A 24,942-nucleotide genomic window follows, 5' to 3' on the forward strand; every position below is an offset into this window, starting at 1 on the left:
GGCTTATGTTAATGTGACAGCGGGCGACTGTTTGTTCAGACAATGAGGTCCTCAGTGCCACAGTGAGTAGGCCTTGCAGCAGGTTGTGTGTGTGTGTGTGTGTGTGTGTGTGTGTGTGTGTGTGTGTGTGTGTGTGTGTGTGTGTGTGTGTGTGTGTGTGTGTGTGTGTGTGTGTGTGTGTGTGTGTGTGTGTGTGTGTGTGTGTGTGTGTGTGTGTGTGTGTGTGTGTGTGTGTGTGTGTGTGTGTGTGTGTGTGTGTGTGTGTTCGTGTGTGTGTTCGTGTTCGTGTTCGTGTTCGTGTTCGTGTTCCAGACTGCAGGAAGCTGTGTAGAGATGAAGGAGCGATGGGATGGAGCAGCTTGGATAAGGGGATTTCCTCTCTGTACAGTGTATCTCCAACCTGCAGAGCCGGGGGAAATCATTTTTCACATCTCCGTCCACCGGACTTCCTCACTAAAGTACGCTCCTCTTTCTGTGTGTTTATGTCTTTCCGGCTCTAAATCTCCCACTTTTCTACCAAACCTCACCGCTATCCCCTTCGCCTTTTTCAGCTGGCCGTCTGTTCCCTCATCCGAGCCGTGCATTTCTTCCTCTTCACCTGCCCGGTGCTGAGTTGGATATCTCATTTCACTTGGCATCACAAGGGGCCCATCTGTGCTCCCACAGTGACCACGCAGGACTCCAGCAGCAGTCTCCAAACACTCACCGCCCTGCAGCATCATCATAAACCGGAGCAGCGCTGGCTGAGAACGAGCGCCGGTGAACCATCCAGCTGCGGGCTGCTGAAAGTCTTTGCCGGTGTGAGTCGGACGAGGCACCGAGGGACCCTTAAAGTGCCTGTGGACCGTCCCATCCTGCTGTTAATAATGGGGTGCCAGAAATGTTTGAGTCACACCTCACCGGTCACCAAAACCGCTGAGCCCTGTCGACTCCGAGTCCACAGACTTGCTCCCCTCCACAGGGTGGGATCGATTGCTCGCTCCCAAGCAATAGGAGAATATTTGCCACCTGGGATTTGCCCTGAGGCAGCTGGCTCGCCTGCTGGCTGGAGGCGGTCACTCCTTGTCCGTCCTGCAGACGGAGGTATGAGCACGCCTGCACCTCCTCAGCCGACGGGCCTTTTATTCTCAGCGACAGGTTCCCCCGCCCCACCTCCTCCCTGAAGTGTTGGAACGGAGAGGCCACGACCTCCGGGCCTGAAATTTAAACTCCTCGTAAAAAAAAAAAAAAAAAAAAAAAAAGAGAGCTGGGAAGAGGAGAGAAAACACCCATTCAGACGCCCACTTTTCCTGCTTGCACTGTTTACTTTATACTGGGTCAGCTGGGACGAGGGAAAACAACTCTGCCCTCTCCGCACTGCATCCCCCAGTCTGTCAGTTTTACCTTTGTCTCTGGATGTGACACACCTACAGGCCTGTCGTGCTCCTGCAGCACTGAAACAGGCCAATAATAACTCATCTTTTATGGTAACAAGGTTGGGGGTTTTCTTGTCCCTCCAGCACCGCAGTGGTGTAAAATCCTGATTGCAGTCCAGCCTTGTGGGAGCTTTCTGTGTGGAGTTTGCATGTTCTCTCTGTGTGTGGTTTTTCTTTTCTCTCCAGTTACTCTTATTTCTTCCCATTTAAGGTTAATTGCACATTATTTGTAAATGTCACTGACTGTGTTTTTCCTGTGTTGCATATCATCTAAGTGTTTAGGGTTAGAAAAAATGTTAATACATTTTTTTTTTTATTCTGCTCTGTTCTCATACTTGTACTCTTCTTCCTCTATAAACCACAATAATTTCAGTGCACCTCTGTGTTTTTAGAAAAACAATATGTGGTGCATCACGAAAGACACTTAAAATGTATATCCGTTTCTACAACAGATGTTCTTTGGTGAAGAGGCAGGTACAAGGGCAGCTCCTACTCCAGGATCTTCTGAGAGGAAATTATCCACGCCAGAGTCCAGCAGAACGTCAAAGACACATCACACATCGAGAGTTGAAAGGTTTTCCGTCCTCGCCCCGATATTCCCCCTGGTTCATGCTCCGTTCTGTCAGTGGGATGAATGGCTCAGCTGCTCGGTGATGCTCGCTTTAAAGTGTCAACCTGTACGGATACTGCTTCTTTCACTGCTCCGATGGACAGTTCAAAAATGTGCAAATTCTAAGTCAGTCATTATTTACTGTGGCTGTTCCCATCTCCAGGGCTGTTTAGTTCTGCAAACCCTCCAGCCTGCACATTACAGCGTTAATGAAGCCACATGTTCATGCTCTGCTTTATGATTTGTTTGTATGCACAATGATACAACAAATCTGAAGGACGGCTCCAGAAGTCATCAAACTCTGATGAAGTAGTAATTATCTTTCATTCCACTGCCCTGTGTTAAGTTATTGAGCTAATGTGGAAACATGTCGTTATGTAGCTCCATGTTTGTTCTGGGAGCGATGATACAACTTGATTTGACTGAGAGCTGGAGGCCTGTGTGCTGGTTGAAGGGGAGCTCTAACTTAAAAATTGAAAACAAACTCAGCATTTTGGAGGGGCCCTAGAGAAGAATGTCACCTTTAGATGGAGAGAGCACAAAGAAGACAAGAGAGGAAGAACGGGCCGGGAGAGCAATGACCTGTGGCTTCAGAAGAAACCAGAGAAACCCTTGGAGGAAATAAAGAAATAACCTTTAACTCTCCTTCACATCACATCTGGAAGAGCACAGCCGCTCTCCTCCCTGTCTCCCTCCAGCATCACCACCTTGAATCCAAACCACCCACCCTCCCTCTCCCATCCGGTGCTGAACCGAGGAGGGCGAGCCAGCACGAGAGGCCTCAACCTGCACCCAGGCCTCGTGAAAACCGCTCAGCACATCCCAAAAGAACCGTTTTATTTTGTGGATCTTAGCGATTTTCCACTTTCACCTGACAAATTATTAAAGAAAAACACAAAAGTCATCTATTTTGTGTTTGTATGCTTCATAAATTCATCTTTATATTCTTTCGAGGAAATGAAAAATTCCACCACAGCTGTCATGTTAGTGCGGCTTGCCAGAAGGAAAGTCTGAACTTGTGTGTGTGTGTGCGTGCGTGTGCGTGTGTTTTTTGCACGCCGTTCACTGAGGATACTTGTGTGTTTTGCTTGCCTGGGGTTTAACTGTGGGTGTACAAACAGTGTCATGCTGCAAATCCCTTTTACAATGGTGAACAAGTTCATTGCCATTGCACATAGTGATGGATGGTGTAAACACACTTAAAAACAAACACACACGCTTCTGAAATGTGTGCTGCTCTCTGCTGAAACTCTGCCACCTGCTTGATGTTTTAGTTGACCAAGTAATAAACTTCAATGGGGGTGATGGGTTTGCTTTGCACCTCTGAGATTTTGGCAGATCTTTGTATAAGGGGAAATTGAAATGGTCAATTTGATGTGTTAAAATATCCTGGCACTCAATTGTTTTAGGCCAGATTCGAAATGATGTTTCCGTTTTGACACCTTTGTAGAAATCTCATGGATGTTTTAGGAGGTCTTTGCTTCCTCTGGTTGTTATTGAGATCATCCTTATCATCTGATGGTACATTCCTCCATGTCAGGCACCTCAGCTGTGTGCATTGTTGCCTTGTTGGTCCCTGCTATTAATAGAGCTGTGGCAGCGACCAGGGATCCTCCCTGCATTTGTCTTTACCTTGGTGTGGAGAGTGGGCCCGGAGAGGAAAGCTAAGGAGCTGTTTACCCAGCCTTTTGTGCTGGCGGGCCTTCGTGTTTGCCCGGCAGGGAGTGCCTCCGCTTCAGGTCCTTTTGCCGTGCCGGTGGGTGGATGCTGCAGAGTGGAATGGACAAACCTCCAGGGTTGAGAGGGACAGGGAGAGGTGCATAGTTTGAGGCGCTTTCTCTCTTACTTGGTTTGGTCATCCATCAGGCTTGGCAGCAGGTGACACAACCGGCTCTGGTGGCCACTGGAGGGCAAACACTAGCGACAAGGTTGCAAACATCTGTGTGTGGTTGTGTGTGCAGAATGACATCCAACAGGTGGATGCATTCAATCACGCGAAGGTAAAAACAATAGAATATTGGCCTGCTGGACAGAGCGTGAGAAGCCCGAAAGGACAGAGGAGAAGCAAAATATCAGCAGACCTCATTTAGTCTGAGTGTCTTGTTCCTCTGCAGGAGGGGTTTGCTACCTGATCTACCCAAAGACCCACAATCTGTCCCCACATATGTGTCTCTTAGTGTGTATCTTCAAGCGGAATCTAGTGCAAAGCACGATATTTATCAGTCTTGGAGTGTAAATGTCTCTTGTCGAATTCCTCCATTGGAATACTTTTCAAAAATCATTTAGTGACAATAGTTCCCCTCCTCCCTCCCTGCTCCCAGCGCACGAACAAAAAGACATATGAGCCTTGTGGATGGGCTAAAAAACTCCGAGCACTTTGTGCAGCCGCCACCACGCTCCGGTTTCACAAAGTCTCTGACAGCCAGGCGGAGCGGCACGCTGTTTTTACGCATAGCCTGCAGTCCTGCGGGGCATGTAGACAATGTTTAGTAGCTGAGTAGAGGAGTGCTGCCGAAGACTCAGGAGCGGCTCGGTCTCCGATAACTGGATACGAGAGTCCAAAGTAAGAGACTGATATTTAAAATTTAAAAACAAAAACAAAACAAGAGACACGCTTTCTTGGAGATGCGAATCGTTTCTGCGTAAAAGCGCGACGTGCGGACTTTTGAATTTTGAGCCAAATATTTTGGCCGAAAGGCAAACATTTTTTCGGTCTGAAATCCAAATCAACTGTGATCTTGCTGTCACGCAACGGAACAAGAAGAAGAAGAAGAAGAAGACGACAAGACTTCCCTGTGGTTGTTGTACTAAAGAATAATGTGAGCGCGCAGAATTTTCCACGGACGTTTTGGTTCAGTGTCGACCTTGACTTCAGTTAGAAGACACGCAAAGCGTGTTGTGAGAAATTTTGTCGTGCTGCTATTTACTCATTAACCTTACGAGCTGTTTGGAAGCAAGACCCAACAGGTTACTGGAGGTAAGGAGAGTCATGCCTGAAAAACTGGCTTCATTTCATTAAACGATGGTTTGGCTGTGAGTCAGCAGCGGCAGCAGATTGAGGGCAAACATTTTTAACACTTCTGACTGTTTGACTGTCTTTCCCTTTCTCGCTCTCTCTCAGTGTAGATTGTTTATGTCACCGCAAACAAACTCCTACCTAATTAGACTTTATATAGACTCCAGCTTGGCTGCACCGGTCAGCTGTAAAGTTTATTTTCCTCGTCCTGGAAAGCTCGGAGCGCCTGCAAAATGTTGATCTTACGGACTTATTTGCTCTCCTATTTCGCCCTAAACTGATTTGAATAAATACAAAAAATAAATAAAAAACATTTCAAATTAGATAAATTATTAGGATGTATTTTAGGTATTTTAAAATTATTCCAAGGCTAAAATAAGTCAAAAATAAAAATACGTTTGACATAAACGCAGCTGCTTTCCAAACATAAAAAAATCATTATGGAAATTAAGAAAGACATTACGCAAATGTTACATGAAAGTTGGAATTGCTATAAAAGATGAATGAAAGCCCGAGGCCATCAGTCAGTGCTCAGTCCTCTCTCTGTTCTTGTTCAGGGTGCTGAGGGTTTGAGAGAAGCCGTGACAGGACACTGGCCAGCCAAAAGGCATTTTGGCCGCGCACAAAGGAGGAGGCGCCTTTCGCGTTGAAGCCGAGCCGCTTTTAGATGGATCCTTCAAGTTTGCTTCAGCCTCAAAGGAGACAGCCAGCCCTGAACATTTGCAAGCCGTGACAGCACGTTGTAAAACATGACGCGCCGCAGCGTATGGATAGACCCAAACATGAGCTGCACCCAGCGAGGAAGAAGCGCCTCTCCCTCCCTCCAAGGTGCGCACTTGGAGCAGAAAGCGCACAGGCCGACGGGTAAGATAAGGCTCCACTCACATCCTCAAAAAGTTATGTGTAGAAAAATGATTTAGAGGGACCTCGTGGTAATTCTGACCAGCAGTACTGGGTGTTTTCATGCGGGATGATCCCGTGAAAGCAGGTCTCCGCTCTTGTCTTCGTGTTTGCTGAGACAACAGTGAAATGACTGTTTGATGTTTGATTTCCTTTCACTTCAGTGGCTTTTCGCGGAGCTCTGAACCTCGCAGCACGCACCTGCCAGCTGCGTCAAGCTCCTCTCACTCTCAGGGTCAGTGCGTCCTGGATCCAGTGGGACTCGATTTAGTGTTTATTGTGCGGGGTGTTTGTGAAATGCTGTCTGAGAGGAGGACATTGGAGGTGTTTGCTCTGTATAAAGTCAACTTCTCATAATTTATGGTCTGGAGTGTTTACAGGGTGCTGGGACTGAATGGAGTAAGAACATAAATCAGGGTGACTGCGATATTTTGGGTCTGTGAATTGTGATGGCCGAAGAGGAAAATGTGACAGTCAGGAACTTTTTCAAAGTGACCCTCTTCTGTGGTGGGCTAGAAATCTGAATATCACAGTTCTCCAGATGCTGGGGGGGATTGGGGGGGGGGGGGGGGTTTAGGCATGAATCAGTGGTTAAGTTCTCTTAATCTCCCTGACACTTTCAGCTTGCTATACTTAGCGTCCCAAGCTGTCAAAATCTATCTGCTTAAAGATATAAAGGAAACTAGACGATGTCTCACTGACTCACACATCTGTAGATGGACTTTCATACTTCTTCAGTGACTCAATGGCCCTCTGACTCACACAGTCATGTACATACAATGTCACTCACACACGCAGATGAGAATAGTCTTGAGGGAGGCTGGCCTCTCAGAGCCGACTCTTGCTCTGGCGTTTTTCAACATCTCCGCTTCTTCCCGAAGGATCTGATGAATCTCTGTGTGTCCTAGAGCTTTGGCATCATCCGAGACATGCCACACTTCCTCAGCAGGCGTCCCTCACCAAATGTCTTTAAAATGTGTGAGAACATGTAGTGAATCAGCAATGCTTTTCTTCACTGGAGGTTTTTTAAATTCCCCGGTTTGTTCTCAGGCCGAGCGCGGGAGTATCTACTGTGTTTCAGGCATGTCGCACTCCCCCGTCACGCTGCCACAGCTTTCACTTCCTCTAGTCAAAGGTCACAGGGTCAGCAGTCCTGTCGAGGGTCAGGTACGACGGGCCGGCATGTTCTCTTTACCAGCAGCCTGCTGATGTGTGGTCTGGTTTGTTTTAACTGGCATGCAGCTTTACAAGGACTAGCTTGCCATTTGTTGCCGTTCCAGGTTTAACTCTTTCTCGCTCTGATGCTGCTCTTTGTTGCCTGTCAGACTCACACAGAGTCAAAGGCTCACGTTCAAAACAGGTTAATATTATCACCATTCATTTATATAAAAAAACACCATCATACATTATTCTAAGTCCTCTGTCCTCACTGAGCCTCCAGCTATTATTTATAATATTATCTTTATGCCTTTAGTTAAATACTCTCAATCATGTTAGTGATTGAAGGTTCTTTTTTATGAAGCAAGATTATTTCTTTCTCATCAGATTTGCCAAATAAAACACAACAGCAACATAGCTTGACAAACAAAAGAGGACCAAGTGGGAAAGAGTACAGTTCACAAATAAACTCAGTCAGTTTAAAATAAAAAGAAAGTGTGTTTGATTTAAAATACAGATTTTCTTTCTCTGATTTTTGTCTTCCTTTAAAACCAGACTTCTATTACCACACAATGGTTCATTATAAAACACAACAATGAAGTTATCCGGGATATTTAGGCCACATTCTGACTAAAAACTCAACAACTTTATCCAGGTGAGTCAAATTATTGTTTATTTTATATTCAATCATACATATCCACCTACACAGAGGAATATACCTTCAAAATGAACAAAGTACCAAACCCAGGATAAATTCCTAGTGCTGCAGTACAAATTAACCTGATGTATTTCTCTGACCTCGAGGCAGTGGTGGCTTAAGATGTGATGAGAGAAAAGCGAGCTTTTGTTTGAGGATTTGAGTTTTGAATCCCACTACCAGCAGAATATCACTGTTCCTGAGTGAGGCCCCGGACCCCCAGCAGCTCCCCAGCACTGCACGTGTGCTAAAGGTTAATCCATCATTAGGATTGGTCAAACCTAGATAAACAATTTCCCTGAGGGGATCAATGAAGTATCCACTTATAATAATGATAATTATTTCCTGAGAAGTAAATGTGTCTACTTCAATAATTCCGTTTTTAAAAAGATGAAATAAACACTATGTATATTATTGGCTTTCAACAGTGATGGATTTTAAGTGAATCACTTAATAAACTATTATGCTTATTAAAACACAATAACCACCAAGCACATGGTGGTTTTTTTTATTCCTTTAAGTCTCACGGGCATGGAAACATTATCAACCACATCTGTGAAGATGGAAGTCATGATACAAATGATGTTGGTTTGTAGTAAAACTCAAAGCAATCCTTGTTCAAAGCCACTATTAAAGAAAACCAGTGTCATGTTTTTTAGTGACATATTACTTTTTGATTGGTCTAGACACCAAAATGAGTTGGTTGATTCCTTTGGCCTGGTCGTTCATGTTACTTTACACAAACACATCGTTGTAGTAACACAATTGAGCTTTTTCCTTCTGGGATCACCGTAGCAGATCGTGTGATCTATATGTTTGATTTGCACTAGTTTTACACCCGATGTGCGTCAGATCCTTACTGGCACATGCAGGTGTGGGTGATCGGCTTTACAGAGCCTGAAAAGTTCAACATTTGGTTTAAATGGGAGTCAAATGAAGGTCTCTGTGTAAAAGTCATGGTAGTATCACTCCTTCTCAAAGAAACATTTTGATAGTTCATTAAAGTAACTCTGATGACGTGCGAAAGGCTTTCTTAAGTCATTCTCTATTGGAGAATGATGAGGACTGAGCTGGTGGTCTGCTGATGAAAGTTTTCACATTCGCACAGAATAACTTGATTATTGCTGATAAATATATACATATATATTTCATTTACAAAGCATCATGTATGGTTTGTAATTAGCAGAGAACGTTTTGAAATTTGAGAACGTACCGCTGCTCATCCCACAAATGCTTGCTCCTTACAAATGGGGGACTATGTTTTCTTTACCCGTCATTGACTGTAAAAATCAAGGGGTGTGGGTGAAGCAGGTAAAGCCACAGACTAAACTTGAACTTAAGTAGGTGTGACACGGCTCAGCTCTCTGGGAACTGGAGTCCAAAAACACAACTGCAGTTACTTCTTATCGCCACGGGCAGGGTCTGAATTTAAATACAATTTTACAGATTTGCTGTTTGGAGAATTAAATCGAGCCCAAAGTCTTGTAATGTGACTTCAGTGATGCTGCGAGTAGATAAAAATATACAAAGCAGCTGATTCCTGAGACACACAGAAAGTGTGAGTGAAAACACAAACATGACCAGAAGTTGTCGGAGTGTTTTTATCAGCTGTTAAAGGCGGTCTGTGGTTGAAAGATGGCTGTGTGGTGTGTGTGGCGTGCCACGTCTTCAGCTGTGTCTCAGCATCGGTTTGTAACGTTACTCTGGTTGTTTTGTCCCGGCTCTAATGGAGAGAGTGCAGTGAGAGAGATTGATTATGCAACCTGAAGTGCCACAGGGCAACTCCAATCTGGAAGTGCTTAGAGTACGCAACGAACCACAGTGATTCCTTCAGGGCAAATTGAAGGAGGCATGATCTGACAAAAAGGAATTTCAATTTGTTAGATGTATTCTTTCAGACAAATGCTTCCCATGCTACTTCTGTTTTCTGGGCCCTTTCTTTTGTGGCCGTGGACAATCTCGTGTAAAGCGCATTATGTCTGTCTCTGATCTTGAACTGTGTTGTTGTTGTTGTTGTCGAGCACTCTGGCTTCTTCAAGTTCAAACAGCTTAAATTATTCAGAACAAAGCAGCGCTTAATACTTTCAGAGCCGCTGATGAAACATAAAGCAAACTCCTGTCCTTATCTGAAAATCTCGCCGCTTAAAACAACTTTTTCTCCAAATACAGAAGAATGTTAACTAGCCCAGTGCAATGTTTGTGCCTGTGAAAGTGCGTTTTGATACAATAAGCTGTATTCTTCTGAAATTAGCAGGTCACATTCATTAATCATAGCGTCTGAGGGCCACTTTGAACTATCAGCCCGGGTCATTAAACCCAGCCTGTCTGGGGCGCGAGCGGGCGACACGGAAACACTTTGGAGAGCGCTGCTTCACCCAGACACAAGTGTGTGTGTGTGTGTGTGTGTGTGTGTGTGTGTGTGTGTGTGTGTGTGTGTGTGTGTGTGTGTGTGTGTGTGTGTGTGTGTGTGTGTGTGTGTGTGTGTGTGTGTGTGTGTGTGTGTGTGTGTGTGTGTGTGTGTGTGTGTGTGTGTGTGTGTGTGTGTGTGTGTGTGTGTGTGTGTGTGTGTGTGTGTGTGTGTGTGTGTGTGTGTGTGTGTGTGAGAGAGAGAGATCATGTTTTGTCATTGATGGTTCATGCAGGCTCAGTGTTGCCTTGATTTAGAGGAAAAAACAACATCACAAGATGGGAGCGGGAAAGGTTGTGCGGACTTGTACTAGAATTATCTGGGGTTGTTTGTGTCCGTACTGATGGAAGTATAACTTTTACACATCGGGACAGTTGTGTGCTATCTCTTTGTCTTCACTCCTCTTGATTCTCCCATTTGTCCTCTCGACAGCCGTTAAAGCGCTGCCGTCCTCACAAACACCGGAAAGTGAAATCCTACCCTCTGATCATAGCTCCAACACAGCTAAAATGTGTTCCCATTTAAGGTGAGGCTCACCCAACCGCTCTCTGTGTGGCTTCCTTTTAAAACCAACTTAATCAGGCAGGAATTTGGGTTATTAGGGTCAGGGACACTGTGAAGCAGCCTTAGTAAGAAACAAAGTGAAGGGGAGCGAGACGGTGAGGACACAGATGTGTCGCATCAGGAGGCTGCCTCGATCCGGGAGCTCATGGGAAAAACCGGCCTTGCACCGCAGATGATGATGTCCCTTCTAATTTACCTGATCGGGTCACAAGACGCTTACAAGTCTGTTGCGTTGTGGGTTTCCGTGTGGGTAATTAGTTGTAACTGCACATTAGCTAAACTTTCCAATGACCCTGCAAGCTTAATCTTGTCTTGGGGCTGTTGAACGATGTAAAACTACAGCTGAGGTGGAAAATCCAAGCAGCTTCATTACACTCACTCCCTTTTTTCTCTCCTTTCTCTGCAAACATATAGATACTAGTTCAGATTTCAAAGCTGCATTAGTTGGTTCTTTTGCGAGAGCTGCTTCGGTGTTCTTCCAACAAGGAAATCCTGTTGATGTGGCAAGAGACATTTATTCACTTGTGTTTGAGTTCAAATGGAAAATGTGTCCTCAGCTTTCACCTATTCTGTTCACCCTTCGTCTCTCCTGGCGGAAGCGTCAAGCTGTTCAGCTGCAATAAGTTCACGACCAAGCTGCTAACCGATACTGCTGTTTGGTCTCGAGTACGGCCTGTTCGTTAGAGTTTTTGTGGTAAATCAGTCACTGGCTTTGTTTTAAAAGTGTGAGGAAAGTAGAAGAGGAAGCTAAATCTGTAAAGTCGTGAACTCTTAAAAGGCAAATAAATTCCTCTGTGGTGCTGAGGGGAGTTGTCGTCCTGTGAGCATTTTGTCTCCGTCAACATTACGTAGTCTGAAAATATGAGCACGAGCATACGAGTGCAGCAAGTTTCCTCATTTATAAAAGTAAGTAAATGTATAGCTAAACTTTCAACTTTTAAGTTTTTGCCATGCAATGACACATCGTTCTACCAGAAACAAAAGTGGGCATATTTTTATGGTTGTTCCCACATAAGCAAGAAGAAAAGTCACAGAGGTTCCTTTAATAAAGCCTTTTTGTTATTCTTCTTAGCATGTGTACCAACGACACTGTGGTGCCCAACCTGCAGTCCCATTTGCGTGCATTTGCAGCATTATTACCCCCAAAATATCCACTGGTTACACTGTGCCACATACATTTAGGTATTCTAAATCATTTCCCCCCTTTTTGTACCTCATCCAGCCCATTTGGTTCTACCCCAAAATTCCCACAATTACAGAAGAAACTCAATATACAATTATAACTGATAGTAAATTACCCTTCTCTCTCTAATGGATGGGTTGTCTGTAACAAAATGTTCAGTTCTATTGACAAAGTGTGCATCAGTGCTTTCATTGTCCTGCAGAGTCTTCAAATTGAAATGTATCGTCAATCACTGGGCCCCGAGCAATATCAAATTTTACAGATGTTCGCTTCAAAGTGCTTAATCTTCTCCGGGTTTAGTAAAAGCACGAGGTCTTTGAGCCAGAGAGATACTTTAGAAGCACACGGTGATTTCCACTTAGTTTTCTCCTCTGTGCTAACAAAGACGCAAAGGCAATGCTGTTGTTATTCGTTGGCTTAGACATATTCCAAATGTCTGTGTCTGTACATGGTGTCAACACAATATGTAATGCCTCAGAGAGCTGTTTGAAAATAGCTGTCCAGCAGCCTTGAAGGAAGGAACAGGACCAGAACATGTAGGTCACATTTGCTGGTGGCATCTCTGACAAGCATCAATAATATTACGGTATATTTCTGAGCGTTTATATTTGGTGAAATATATCCAGTGGACACTGCTATTAAAGTGCTACTGACAGATTGATGCAAGGACACACAATGCGAAGGAGGTGGGAGATCTATTCAGGAGATTGTTAGTGAGCCTGCCAACAACAGTTACAATGATTACATGAACAGTTCACTGAGCATGGTGGTTACTCGCCATGAAAAGAACAGAACGATGAAAGCAAGAGGCAGAGGGTGATTTATTTCTGTTAGCTGGAGGCATTAACGTGTGGTCTCACACCCTGAAGCAGCAGAATTACCAAGCCGCTGAGATGAATTTGTTTCTTTCTTAATTCCGTTTTCAGTCTATTGGCATTTGCTTCGTGACAGAATAAAACCGATTTCCTCTCTTGCAGCTCCAGCTCTGTTTCCCAGTGACAACATGTTTCCATTAGTGGGGCTCATATAATGACAGATTTCTTCTCGTCTGTCTGTCATAATGATGCCATCAGGGTCGCAGCACGAGGTTAACGCACTGGTCATGCATGAAGCTTTTATGTCCCAGGGAAAAATAGGTTTTATAGTGGTTGTTGTGACCCACTGATCCTTGCACCTCCACGACCTGCAGTAACTCTATTTTGGCAACCCGAACCTAAACGTGTGAGGGCGTTAATCTGGTACTGTAACACTTCAAACACATTGTTCTCCACCATAAGTGCTTCATTTATCCCACCAACCATTAGACACGTTTCTCCTCTCTTTGTATCCAAAGAGGAAGCTGCAGGGTCAGTGAAGTAAATCAGAGTCCAGGTTTACCATCAGGCGACCAATAAGTCTACCTCTAATAGGTACTTCTAACGAGGCCCAGCCTGTAGTGTTTAACCTTGCAGGTGAAGCTTAAAGGAAGTATTGTTCCACTGAACATGTGGCTGGTTGGCGCAGCACATGCTGATTATTGGCATATTGAAAACGTCATTTCAAAATATTTAAAAAAATGTTCCCTTATTATTTGTATCTATGAAGCAACAAGCTGCAAACACATCATTGTTCACAATTGACTGAAATAGAGTGAGGAATGATTTTTTTACAAAATGCAAACACACCAGAGAAATGTAATGTCTCTGAATGACATGCAGAAAGAACAACCCGGAGATGCAAAATGTCGTGTGAAAGACACAAAAAAACCTCCATGAGACTAAAATTAAGCTCATTGTGACTCAAAATGAACTCAGACAGACACGTTCACTAAAAGATGTACAAATAAACCTAGTCGGAGGAAAAATACCCTTAAGAGACACAAAAGAAACACAAAATGGCTCTTAATGGTGTCAGAGACTCGATACAGCCTTATAAATGTGCAAAACAATATTGTATGAGTTAAAATGACCGCAAATTACAGAAAATGCCCCAAAAAAACAATCATAAATATACTATTGATGGCTCCTATTAACTCTGTGACTTAAGCAGTCAGAAGTTTATTAATTTTCTCTGCTGCACGATGTGAATTTCATCAAGTTGGGTACAACAGTAAGTCTGGGCGCATGACCCAGAAGACGCGCAGCGTTATCCATAACATCCTTCATGCACACCACCAGCACATGAAGAAATCTAGTTAATTTAGTGTTTGTTCACTTGTTCTAGTAGCATTTCTGTGCAGGGAAGAGGATCAGTTTGTTTGTCGTCCAACTTTTTTCCTCCTTTGAAATCTGCCAACTGTTGGTGTGTTGGTGCAGCGTCGGTGTCTCTTCCATCGTTCTATCCAGCGATCATGACACCGGCTGCCATCTCTCCCTCTGAGCTGGCCAAAATCACACACTGCATAGCTGCATTAAAGCCATGAAAAGACTGTTTATGCCTCTTGAAGTGGGTATATGTGTGTACTGGGTCCCATTTCTCCCCAATTCCCTCGTGACTGTTAGGTGCTAAGATGAATCATGATCCATGCTTATTTAATTTTTCTTTCGTCACTATAATCATCTGAAAACAAGACTGATGACTTGAAAATAGGCTAAAATACATCCAAATGTTAGTATCCACACAGTATGATAACAAGATGACACGTTTCTGGGATCATTGTCTCCATCAATGTAGGATCATGCTTCTTGATTATATGTCTAAATACTTTACTGTGGGGTTTTTGATTAGGTTCAGCTATAAAATGTTGGAATAGAGGGAAATATCCTCTGGAGTTAATGGCAGTTAGATGTTAACTTAAACCAAACAGTTTAATGAAGGCATCCGAGGAACAACTGAGCAACTGGAGAAGACAACAGTCAGTGAGTGGAGGACGAGATGTATCACCTCTCCGTTTGTGAGCAGAAGCAGCCTTGGTTCTGGTGGTTTCCAGTAAGCCTGAATCCCTCCAGAGCTCCTCACAGATCCTTCAGCCTTCCTGCATCTCTCCCCCTCCCCTCCAGCTTCACGATCTGCTGCGGGCCTGAAAGACTCTCAGAGCTGTCAGTCAGTTAACGAAACCACCTGGTGAGAGAAACGTGGAGACGACTGAGGTCATACAGATTCACTCCTCTCCTCGCCATCCTCCTCCCGGCGCTGCGGCGTCCACACCTCCGATTACCTCTGCCCCCTTGTGTGTGGGCTCCACTGCATGTGTGTGCGCAGGAACCGTTTGATTAATGAACAGAAGTTAGATGATTTTCATGTATTTTTGTTGCTGAGGTTGGATTACTTTGGGAAAAGAAAGACTCGCAGCGAACATGAGGAGTGTGTGGGCACATGTGTGTGTGTTTTGGAGGTGGCGGGGCTGGGTTGGGGCCCTGCTTGCCTATCTTAACCGAAGCATGGGACCTTCTATCTGTTTCTCATTTTAACGGCGCTCTGTGGTTTTCCAGCAGTGACAGGCCTCAGAGTAGAAACTGGCACTAACGAGCAATTACATCCTGCCTGCCTGCCAGGGATTATGGGATTACAGAGTGACCGGCTCCAGTCTGCGCTCTCTTTCTGCACTCTCTCCCACTTCCCCCTGTTCACCCTTATCTCTGCTTTTACACTTCTGCCATTTAATGCTTCAGTTATTCTTTTTATTATTGCTTTCCCCTCAATGCTAACCTATTTCCTCCTTTTAATTCTCCTGACTCTTATCACTCTTTTTTTTTCCCTCTCTCGATATCATTCCCCTTAATGCTCCCCCCGTCCTTTTCTTCCTTTGCCTCACACAGCTAAGACATGATGTGGTTAACTGCTGAAGAGTGAAATTGGTTTAGTCTCGAAGGGGCGGGAAGCACACTTAACAAGAGAAAAAATACATTTAAGTTGTATGACATTGTAAATCAGAAGCATGAAAATGAGAGACAGAAGGAGAAGGGAGAAACGGGAGAAAGTAAAGCACAAAGAGAAGTTGTTGAAATACTTTCATACAGTACCAAATCACATATCTATTCTTCGCCTCGCTTTAATCAACTGCCAGTCAATCCAAAGAGAAAGCTCCTGGGTGACACTGTCAGGAAAACATATTAGACTGAATCAACCTGGGTGATACATGCAAGATTAAGGTGAAGTTACCGAACCAGTTTTCACTCGGCTCTGGATGCATATATGCAGAGCTTCAGGCCAGGCAGATATCATCACACTTGGCAGGACCTCCCCAGATTTCTCAGTGTCTGGCAGTGATCAGGCGGCTCTCCTGGTGTTCAGCCTCTCTCTCCTGCATCTCCTCTTACACCGCAGGTGTCTTTTATTGAGCCGGCAGTGATTTACCGTACTCTTGTTTTTATCCTTGCTCCTGCAATCAGGCACCACGGTAGTGACAGGTTAAAGCTGCGGGTCAGAACATTCCGTGCACGCGCACGAGGCCGAACAGAGCGCGTCTCTAATAGGAGGCCAATATCACCAGAGTTGGCTTTCTTTCTTTCTTTCTTTCTTTCTTTCTTTCGTTCTTCAATGTGTGAGGTTTATGGATCTTTTGTGGCTAAAGGTCCCATCTGAGGTCACAGACGCCGCATTAAATGTAAGATGGCAGCAGCTGAACAGAAAGTTCAGTTTGGTGGTAGAAATAAAGACCCTTTGTGTCTTCCTGCTCTCCAATGCGTTTGGACTAATGACCTGGTTTAACAACTCCTTCTTAAATTGTGATTTTAATTATATTTGAGTATGCAGTGTATGTTCACAATATTGAGATTTTTTTTTTCTACATATGCTTGCAATTTTCATTTGCAGGAAAATAGAAACTGTGAATGATGACTTCCAGGTCGCTGTAATGAGCTGTTTGGTTTTGACCTCTGCTTTGTGGTTCTAGCAAACTGTAGGTGCTGTTTACCCCCCAAAATCACACATTTTTATGGTACTGTACATGTCTTCACACAGTTCTGACTGAGCATGCAGTTACTATGGGGCTGAAGGCTTGAACGCAGTGGCGAGTAGTTTTGTACATATTGCTGTGATGTTGCTTGGATTGTGGAAGCTTCTTTAAAATGATACCTTAATTTTTTACGTCATAAAATCCCTGACAGAAAAATCTATGTACCATGCTCGTCGAGCACTTAAGCTCTATTTGAAATAGACAACCAGCTCCTGTAATATTCTCTGACTCTGCTTTATGGTTTCGCTCCTGCTTCTGGAGAGCTTATCCACTTAACTAACTGGGAACATCGACTTTCGCGCAGAGGACCAACGAACTAAATGAGAGGTGACAAGTAACTCGCTCACGCTGCTGCAGTCAGGCAGGCCACTGGACAAACTGAAGGCTTTAATCAGCAAAACAAGCGGAGAACACATGTTTAGCTATCTAAACACACGTAGATATATGCAGCGTTGAATGTGAAACTGTACACACACACACACACACACACACACACACACACACACACACACACACACACACATCATCAACAGTGTCAGTCTGCAGCTCCTCAGGACCGGTGTCCCGCTCCTTCTAGTCTTCCTTTCTTCAGCCCGTCTGCTCCTCCCACCTGTCTCATCTCCAAGAAGGCTGGAGGCGTGGGGCTGTAAACATTGTGGGGTGAAACGAACCAGCAGACAACCCCATGTAGACTCCCAGCACGTTGATCTAAAAAAAAAAGGGGGATAAACGCTCCCAGCTGTGGCATCAGGGGCTTAAAGCGCCACCTCTCCTGAGACCTGAGTGAGGATCTGCAGCCGTCTGTCCTGCTTCACTTCACTGTTTGATTCGAGAGCTGCTCAGAGGAGATGGAGAGCTGCTGAGTCAGGACAGTTTGATTATGACTAAGTCTAAATCGTGCCCACATTGTCTTCTTTCGTCCTCTTCACTCACTCGCCATTCAGCGTGCTGCTTCACTTTGCCTGCAAAGTGCAGAATGTGGCATAAATGCATCAACAAGCCTTTCCACAGCCGGTGATCCATAAACTTTCGTCAGTCTTTCATCTGACTGCACAGGCAGAACTGTTGTGGTTGTTTTTGAATGTTAAATAAACATAGTGCGCTTCATATCGCTGTGATCTGAAAACAAATGAACAGTACATGCTGGAGTATGTTACAGCGGGTGTGTAGTGTTTCCGTAGTTCAGTGCCGAGGCAATACAAAGCGTCTCGGGGATGACAGATGTGGTTTCAAGGATGCCGGAGGCCACTGTGGCCAGAAAAAAGGTCCTGTTAGACCATTTATTCACATATTAACAAGTTTGATGATGAATTTATTTGCTTCCAGGTGGAGAAACATTTTTAAAAGGTATATTTAAAAGTGAAAACATAACCTGAATGAAGTGAAAAAGAGATATAACAGCAAGTCACTGTCATAATTTAAAGTTTTTAAAGTTGGGCTATGACGGCGAATACCTGAAATGATATACTGAAAACATTTTAATGCATCCAAACATTTCTGGAGTTTCCTATTCTTGATGAGAGCACTTTTACCTCCTATCCTCATACCAATAAGTGAAAAAACGATATAGCTATAAAACTCAAAACAATCAGAAACATGATACATACACAGTAATATTGAAAAAGTTCCTTATCTAAAATGTGGAAGTGACTTTAAAAAAAAGCCTCAGAAACACACTCAGAAATATCAATAGGAATCCAGTTAATTTAGTAGCCAAAGAGTCAAGTATCAAGTATCATCTCAGTTTAGTCAATCGCTAGTACAACATGATTTATAGGGGCCACATACATACAGTTTATTTCAGTTTCAAATTGGCAGAAAGCCTGGTGGCCTATAAATTATGACAATACAAAATGTTCCTGAAAATGTTCACATTTCTTAAATTCTGTTTTTTTTTTTACTGCGACTTGATGTTCACACTCTCCTACATACAATTTTAGTTTCAATGAAGTACTAACTTTTACTGCTGCAGAACAACAACTCCAGTTCACTGCGGTAGGGGTTCTTCCCCCACTAGGGCATCCCGTAGGCCGGATTGGGAACCTTGGCTGGGCAGTATTAGCAGTTTTCACAACCATTATTTAAACTATAATGTATAGATATCAATCATTATCTGGCTCTTGTTTGCCCGTTTTTCAGAATTATGTAAAGCTCTGAGATAACGGTTCACCAGCAGCTCCTGGACAGTTCTGAACAGACTTTATGCTCACATGTTTTTCTATTCCTGAATTTAACGCTCAAAATAAATAAACTTATTTATCTGGATTTTGTCCAATATTTTCAATAAAAAGTCACTTTCAAAATGCCATTTCTGCCAGGTTTCTCTCCTCATACAATTCTCAAATTCTACATTTTTGAAAACCCATTGAATTTCCTAATATCCTAGAACTAAAATGTCATTGTATATATTCCTGACACCAGTGACCAGCGTTTGAATTGAAAGGGGTAAAAGACTTCAAAGACTCAGAATTTAACATTTTTTTTAGCTTAAAGTTTTGTCAATGTAAAATATCGACTTTTTGTGTTGCTCCCATATCCTAAAGAGGCGGAACCTTCTGCCCTGATGCGAGTGACAAGAACATTTCTTCTTGAAGACTGGCTCATTAAATGAGTGCAGTATGCTTTAATGAATAATCACATTAACTGTATAACATAATGCAACAGCAGAGGGAAAGCTCTCTTTACACTTTACACACCATCATTCCTAGTTTACATTGGATGAATCAAATCTACTTCTTTTTCCTGAAGTCGCCACGATAGGACACACAAGACTGTCTACTTCCTGTAACTATTCTTCACTGACGAGCTTTTCACTTTTCTTTTGCTCCGACATCAGATGGAAGAAGAAAGAACACTTACACAATCTCGTCACGTCGACTTGCTCCTGTTTCAGGACTACGTGATGCTCTAACCTCCACTGAGTCTGACTTTTCGGGGGCCACAACAAAGCACAATGACCTCATGTTATGGCCGCTGCACAGCGAGCGCAGTCCTCTACCCTGCACGTACTATATATAAACATCTGCATCCGTAACATCTCTTATCACCTGTCCGGCATCTCTGTGGGTTTTTTTGTGTGGGACCTCCATGAAGTGCTCTCGCTATGCCTGGGTCCCCCCGCTTGTACCTCTGCCACAGGCATAACCCTGAAGAATGCCTTTGACAAGTATATCGCAGATGCGGCCTTTTGTTGCCGGACTGGGGCTGTTTGCAGGGATGTATGAACAGACAAGCCGACACTAGCCACACTGGTTGGCAGCAAACACAGGCCTTTTACTGAAACAGCAACAAAAACACTGTCCTCAGGCATTGAGGACATGATTTATGTGACATGTGAGGTTGCTCAGGGGCCCACGGGACAGTTTTTTTTTTTTTTTTTTTTTTTTTTACAGTATCTGGACAATTGTGAATCTATAGACATCATATTGCCCGCATGTTGTGCCTTTAGTTTATGTTACCCTTTTCAAAGGGAGTTCTGGGAGGAGGAAACCCGACAGAATGAAGCCTTGTTCTTGCTCTCACATTCCTCTCTTTTCTCTTTCTTTCCAGGTGGGACCAGATGGAGGGTTCGGAGGAAGGATAGACAGGAGATTACTTCTGTAATGTCGGCAAAGGCCAAGGTTTGTCAGATACACACATCACGGCAACAGGAGCACCTTGACACTTTCCTGTCGTTTATCTTCAGGCCTTCTTTTTAACCTCTGTCCTCCATCCCAGTCTCTCACCCCTGCCTTGATAGGAAGCCATCTCCTCTGCAAATAACTTCGCCGATAGGTTTTCAATTTAGCCGTGCAGCCCACAATGAAGCGGATGATGAGTTATGTGTAGGTATAAATTGTTAATGAAATCCATCCCTGTAAGGCTCTGAACTAAGCTTCTTCATGGAGCCCTGTCTGCACCGAAGCTCTCATTGCTAAATTATGAGCCAGTGGAGAGAGCTTGATCTCCTGCAGGAGTAAGCGGTGACTTATTTGACTTATGTATTGCTGAAAAGCAAGTGAGATCACTTTTGATGAAATTGGCTTAAGCCAAAGTACTGATGATGTTGTTTCAAGCTTTTTTCATCATGCATATGGCTAGACACACAACTTTCCTCATAGAATAGAATAGAATAGAATAGATAATAAATGTGAATTAGGTTTTTAACTTAACATCTTACCAAAAAAAAAAGGGAAAACTCATTCGTAGAATATCCTCTGAAATGTCCTACAAATAAACAGCAGTACTGCTCACCACTACAGGCTCCTGCTGCTAAAAATGTATGTTTACAATATGTAGTTAAACACTATATCTAACAACACGTGTAGAGAACAATTCGGTAATACGCATCTGTCTGAGTCTTTACATCAGCAGATCTAATGGAAACTGTTTTTGACCTGACTGAGTGATTCCTTCCAATTGTTACACTAGTTTCATTTGTTTATTTATTTATCTTGCATGCTTTTCAATGTTTCTGTCGATTCCTACCTTGGTTGTCTGTCTTAATTTCATGTGGGTTTTGAACTGGTTTCAGCCTGTTCTGGCCATGTCTTGGACAGGGTTTTGGACTATTTTGGGACTAATTTCTGGATTATTTATGGCCTGGTTTGTGGCCTCATTTTGGACTGATTTTGGTCTGTTTTCAGTTTGGGTTCTGGCCTACTGTTGGACTGGTTTCAGCCCGGTCTTAGACTTATTTAAGATAGGTTTGTTCTTCTAGGTTACTTAGCTTCTTTTGAAGCATGGGGTTTCTGATGAAACACTGTGCTTTAGTTGGGTTGTTTTGAAGATGTTCTGTCCACCATCCAACCCACAAATTCATTAAGAAATTAAGATTTGACTACATAATAAACAAAAGAGGCATTTGGTTTCTTTACTGCTTGTGCAGACTAAAACTGAGAAAAAGTAAGTGTGGATTTCAAGATATAACTGTCATGTAAACACAAACCTGTTGTAATGTAAACAGGTATATCTGTTTATACCAATCTTTACAGTAGAGGTCTGCAAACGGAATGTCTTGACCCCATTTCACCAAATGAAATTTGTCTGAAGTCACAAAATGTAGTTTGACACAATTTAGAGACAACTTAGCTTTGCTATACAAACTGTAGGTTATGATGCATTTATGTAGCTCTACAGATGCAATTGAAATATCCGTTTTAAGATGGTCAGCTCAATTGAAATATTACCCTCTTGTTGTTTGCTAATTCCTCTCCCCATTTCAAACATACAGCTAAAGTGAGTTTTCTGTTGGCTGATCTGCTAAGAAATGTAACACTTTTCCTTTTACATTCACAATAAATATCAAACTGCAGTGATAAACAAGAGCTTTTTGACTCCAGATCACAGACTTGTGAATTAACTACTATCTTTTATGAACGAAAATACTTGCTGTCTACATGCAACACAGTGAGCCACACAGATTCCGCCATCGTTCTCGTCATCTCTCATGTCCTCTATGTCCTCAGGTGCTGTTGTGGGTGCTCGTGTCTCTGCTGCCTCTCGTGGAAGGAGCTCATATGAAAGCTGGCGCTGCTGGTGTTGGATCAGACTCGGGCCACGCTGTGGAGGTGCTGGGAGGCCAGGAGGAGAGACAGCTTCCTGTGACGCTGCCAGAGGTGCTGGAGGACAAGGAGCAGGAAGATGATGGCGACCCCTACTCTACTTGGCACACTCTATATGGTACTGAAGCTCTTATGAGATTATCATTTATAACACGCCGGCTCCTCTTGGCAGTGTTGGAATAGAAAGAGACTTGAGTCTCGACGTCTGCTGTGTGTCTCCGTCATGTCATTTGAAGTTCTTTTCAATGTAAAAGTAGAGGCAAAGTTTTAACCTGTATTGAAGAGCACTTAACTTAATATTCTGTTGACTTCCTCTCTTTCCTTTTGCTTTCAGACCCTTTTGTAGTGGATGAGATGGATGATCATCCCAGGAGCCGCTGGGTGGGGCGCTCGCCACGCTCCTCTGACCCCACAGAACCTCAATCGCCTAAGAAAAAGAAGAGGAGGAAGAAGAAAGAAAAGGAGGAAGAGGAAGAGACAGGAAGAGGAGACAGAAAGGGTAAAGGTAAAAGCAGGCACCCGAAGCAGAGCAGCAGGGACTGCAGAGTGGAGAAGCGAGAGATGAAGGTCCGGGATCTGGGACTGGGGTTTGATTCAGATGAGATCGTCCTGTTTAAGTTCTGTGTGGGCTCCTGCCAGTCCTCCAGAACAAACTATGACCTGGCACTGAAGGCTCTGCTGGAGAATGGCTCACTGCCTCGCCGCACCGCACGCAAGGTCAGCAACCACCCCTGCTGCCGGCCCGACCGCTACGAGCCGGTTTCCTTCATGGACGCCCAGACCACGTGGAGGACCATCCAGTCACTGTCCGCTGCCAGCTGCATGTGCATGGGCTGAAGAGACGCACACAGGAGAGTGAGTTGGAGAGATGTCACTCATCCTGAACAAAGTGCTCAGGGTAGATGCTCTGTGCAGTGTGTCCTGTGTTTATTCAATGACCAGAAGGGGGTGCTGTTACACAGAGAGAGCAGATGCATGGATTGAGGCCCCTTGTTTTCCTCCTGTGGAAAGTTTCCTGTTGAGGAGGAAGAGGGCCGGGTGCAGCTGGACAATTGAGGGCCAAGGTCACAATCAGAGACCGAGGGGGAGGTCATCGGGGAGCCTCTGTCTGGATTTATTGTTGCCTCATCAAAGAGTGGATTGTTTTTACCCAAACAGCTGGTAACTAATGTGTGATACTCGAGGCTGGGCAATACTCATGAAAAAAAGCCTCTATTATGTGGACGTGTTTTGATTTAATATGGGTGAGACCTGAAAGCTGAAGCTCCAGAGATACAAAGAAAACAAAGTCAAAGGACTGCGAACGCTATTCTGGCTAAGACCAAACATATGGACACAATGTTCACTACTTACAGTGAAGCTGACTCTTTCCAGGAGCTCCATATAATGTTTTCTCTATACACAAACATGGCATTGTAGCTTTTCTACGTTCAGGTGAACTCAGCCAAATGGATGCCATGCATCTTCATGTATTACTGTAAAAAAGTAAAATATATTTATTTCAGATAAATTATTTATTTATTATGGCTTCATATGAGAGCTGTTTTTATGAACTCTATAATGAAGATATATATCTATTTATTGTAAGGATTCACATTTCCTGCTGACAGTAGCTTCTGCTGGCTTACAGTATCCATACATTTTGTTCTTGTATTTCAACCTTTGCCCAGTACAGAAACTCAAACTTGCGCTGAGCACCTGTTTCAGGGTAAAAAATAGACTGGATTTCTGAGACTGGTGGTTTAATTCTATGAAGCAAAACAGTATTTAAGAGCTCAAATTCTGGCTTACATTTTATCACTGACAAGCAGATACGAGAAACAAAGTGACCTGCATTTAAATGATGTGGAATAGTTAATAATAAATAGTTTTTTTTCTCGGTTGGACCTCACACTTCAGTTTTACAGCCAATTGGTATCATTGCTGTCAAGTGTTTGGTATTGAAGATGGGAAGTCAGTCCACAACATACTGTTTGATCAAAGCACACCTTTACACAACAAGACCTCAACATTATTCACTTCAAAGTGGTTCAGCAATTCAATAATTTACACTCTGCCGTTATGTCACTCAGTCATTATAATTATGATGGTTATTATTATTATTATTATTATAGAATTTCCTTTATTTTTGTATGGCATTATCCTGTAAGGGAATAAAGTTTTTAAACATAAATATGGTGTTCTGAGTGTCTACACAACCACTTTGTGAATTACCTCCCTATTGATGTTTTGCCACCAACTAACACCTCTTCCCCTTTGCCAGCTCAATTCATATTGACTTATACTGTTGCGCCACCTGCTGGTAGCTTGAGCCAATTGTTTCCACACTTGGAACCACTGCTGTTTTGCGTGGGAAAATATGTCCAGGTGTAACCATCCATCCATCCATCCGTCCATCCATTCATCAGATACAGGGTAGATACAATACAATTCAGGATGCTGGACTATAGGCAAAGGCGGTCCACCAGTCCATCATTTAATCAACACAACAGCCTAAATGTGCCAGTTTCCTGTCATCCGTGTTGTTTTATTTCTCTGCAAAGGCTAATCCATCCTCAGGTCATTGACAATAA

At 43.5% G+C, this 24,942-nt stretch overlaps 1 protein-coding gene across 2 annotated transcripts; it reads left to right on the plus strand.

Annotated features, from left to right (window-relative positions):
- Positions 1-4,395: 4,395 nt before the first annotated feature.
- LOC308108625 (uncharacterized protein) lies at positions 4,396-23,206 on the plus strand (the record flags this gene model as incomplete). Of its 2 annotated transcripts, XM_080461743.1 has the most annotated exons (5): positions 4,396-5,002; positions 5,599-5,905; positions 20,376-20,446; positions 22,274-22,487; positions 22,704-23,206. In XM_080461743.1, the coding sequence occupies exons 2-5, from the start codon at positions 5,791-5,793 to the stop codon at positions 23,204-23,206; spliced, it is 903 nt and encodes a 300-aa protein (XP_080317869.1). In that variant the 5' UTR covers positions 4,396-5,002; positions 5,599-5,790. The 2 variants fall into 2 exon arrangements, with proteins under 2 accessions (XP_080317869.1, XP_080317870.1); XM_080461744.1 differs by lacking the exon at positions 5,599-5,905 and having other exon boundaries at positions 4,416-5,002.
- Positions 23,207-24,942: the final 1,736 nt, after the last annotated feature.

Source organism: Lipophrys pholis (assembly GCF_963383615.2).
Source record: "Lipophrys pholis genome assembly, chromosome: 1".
Lineage (NCBI taxonomy): Eukaryota > Metazoa > Chordata > Actinopteri > Blenniiformes > Blenniidae > Lipophrys > Lipophrys pholis.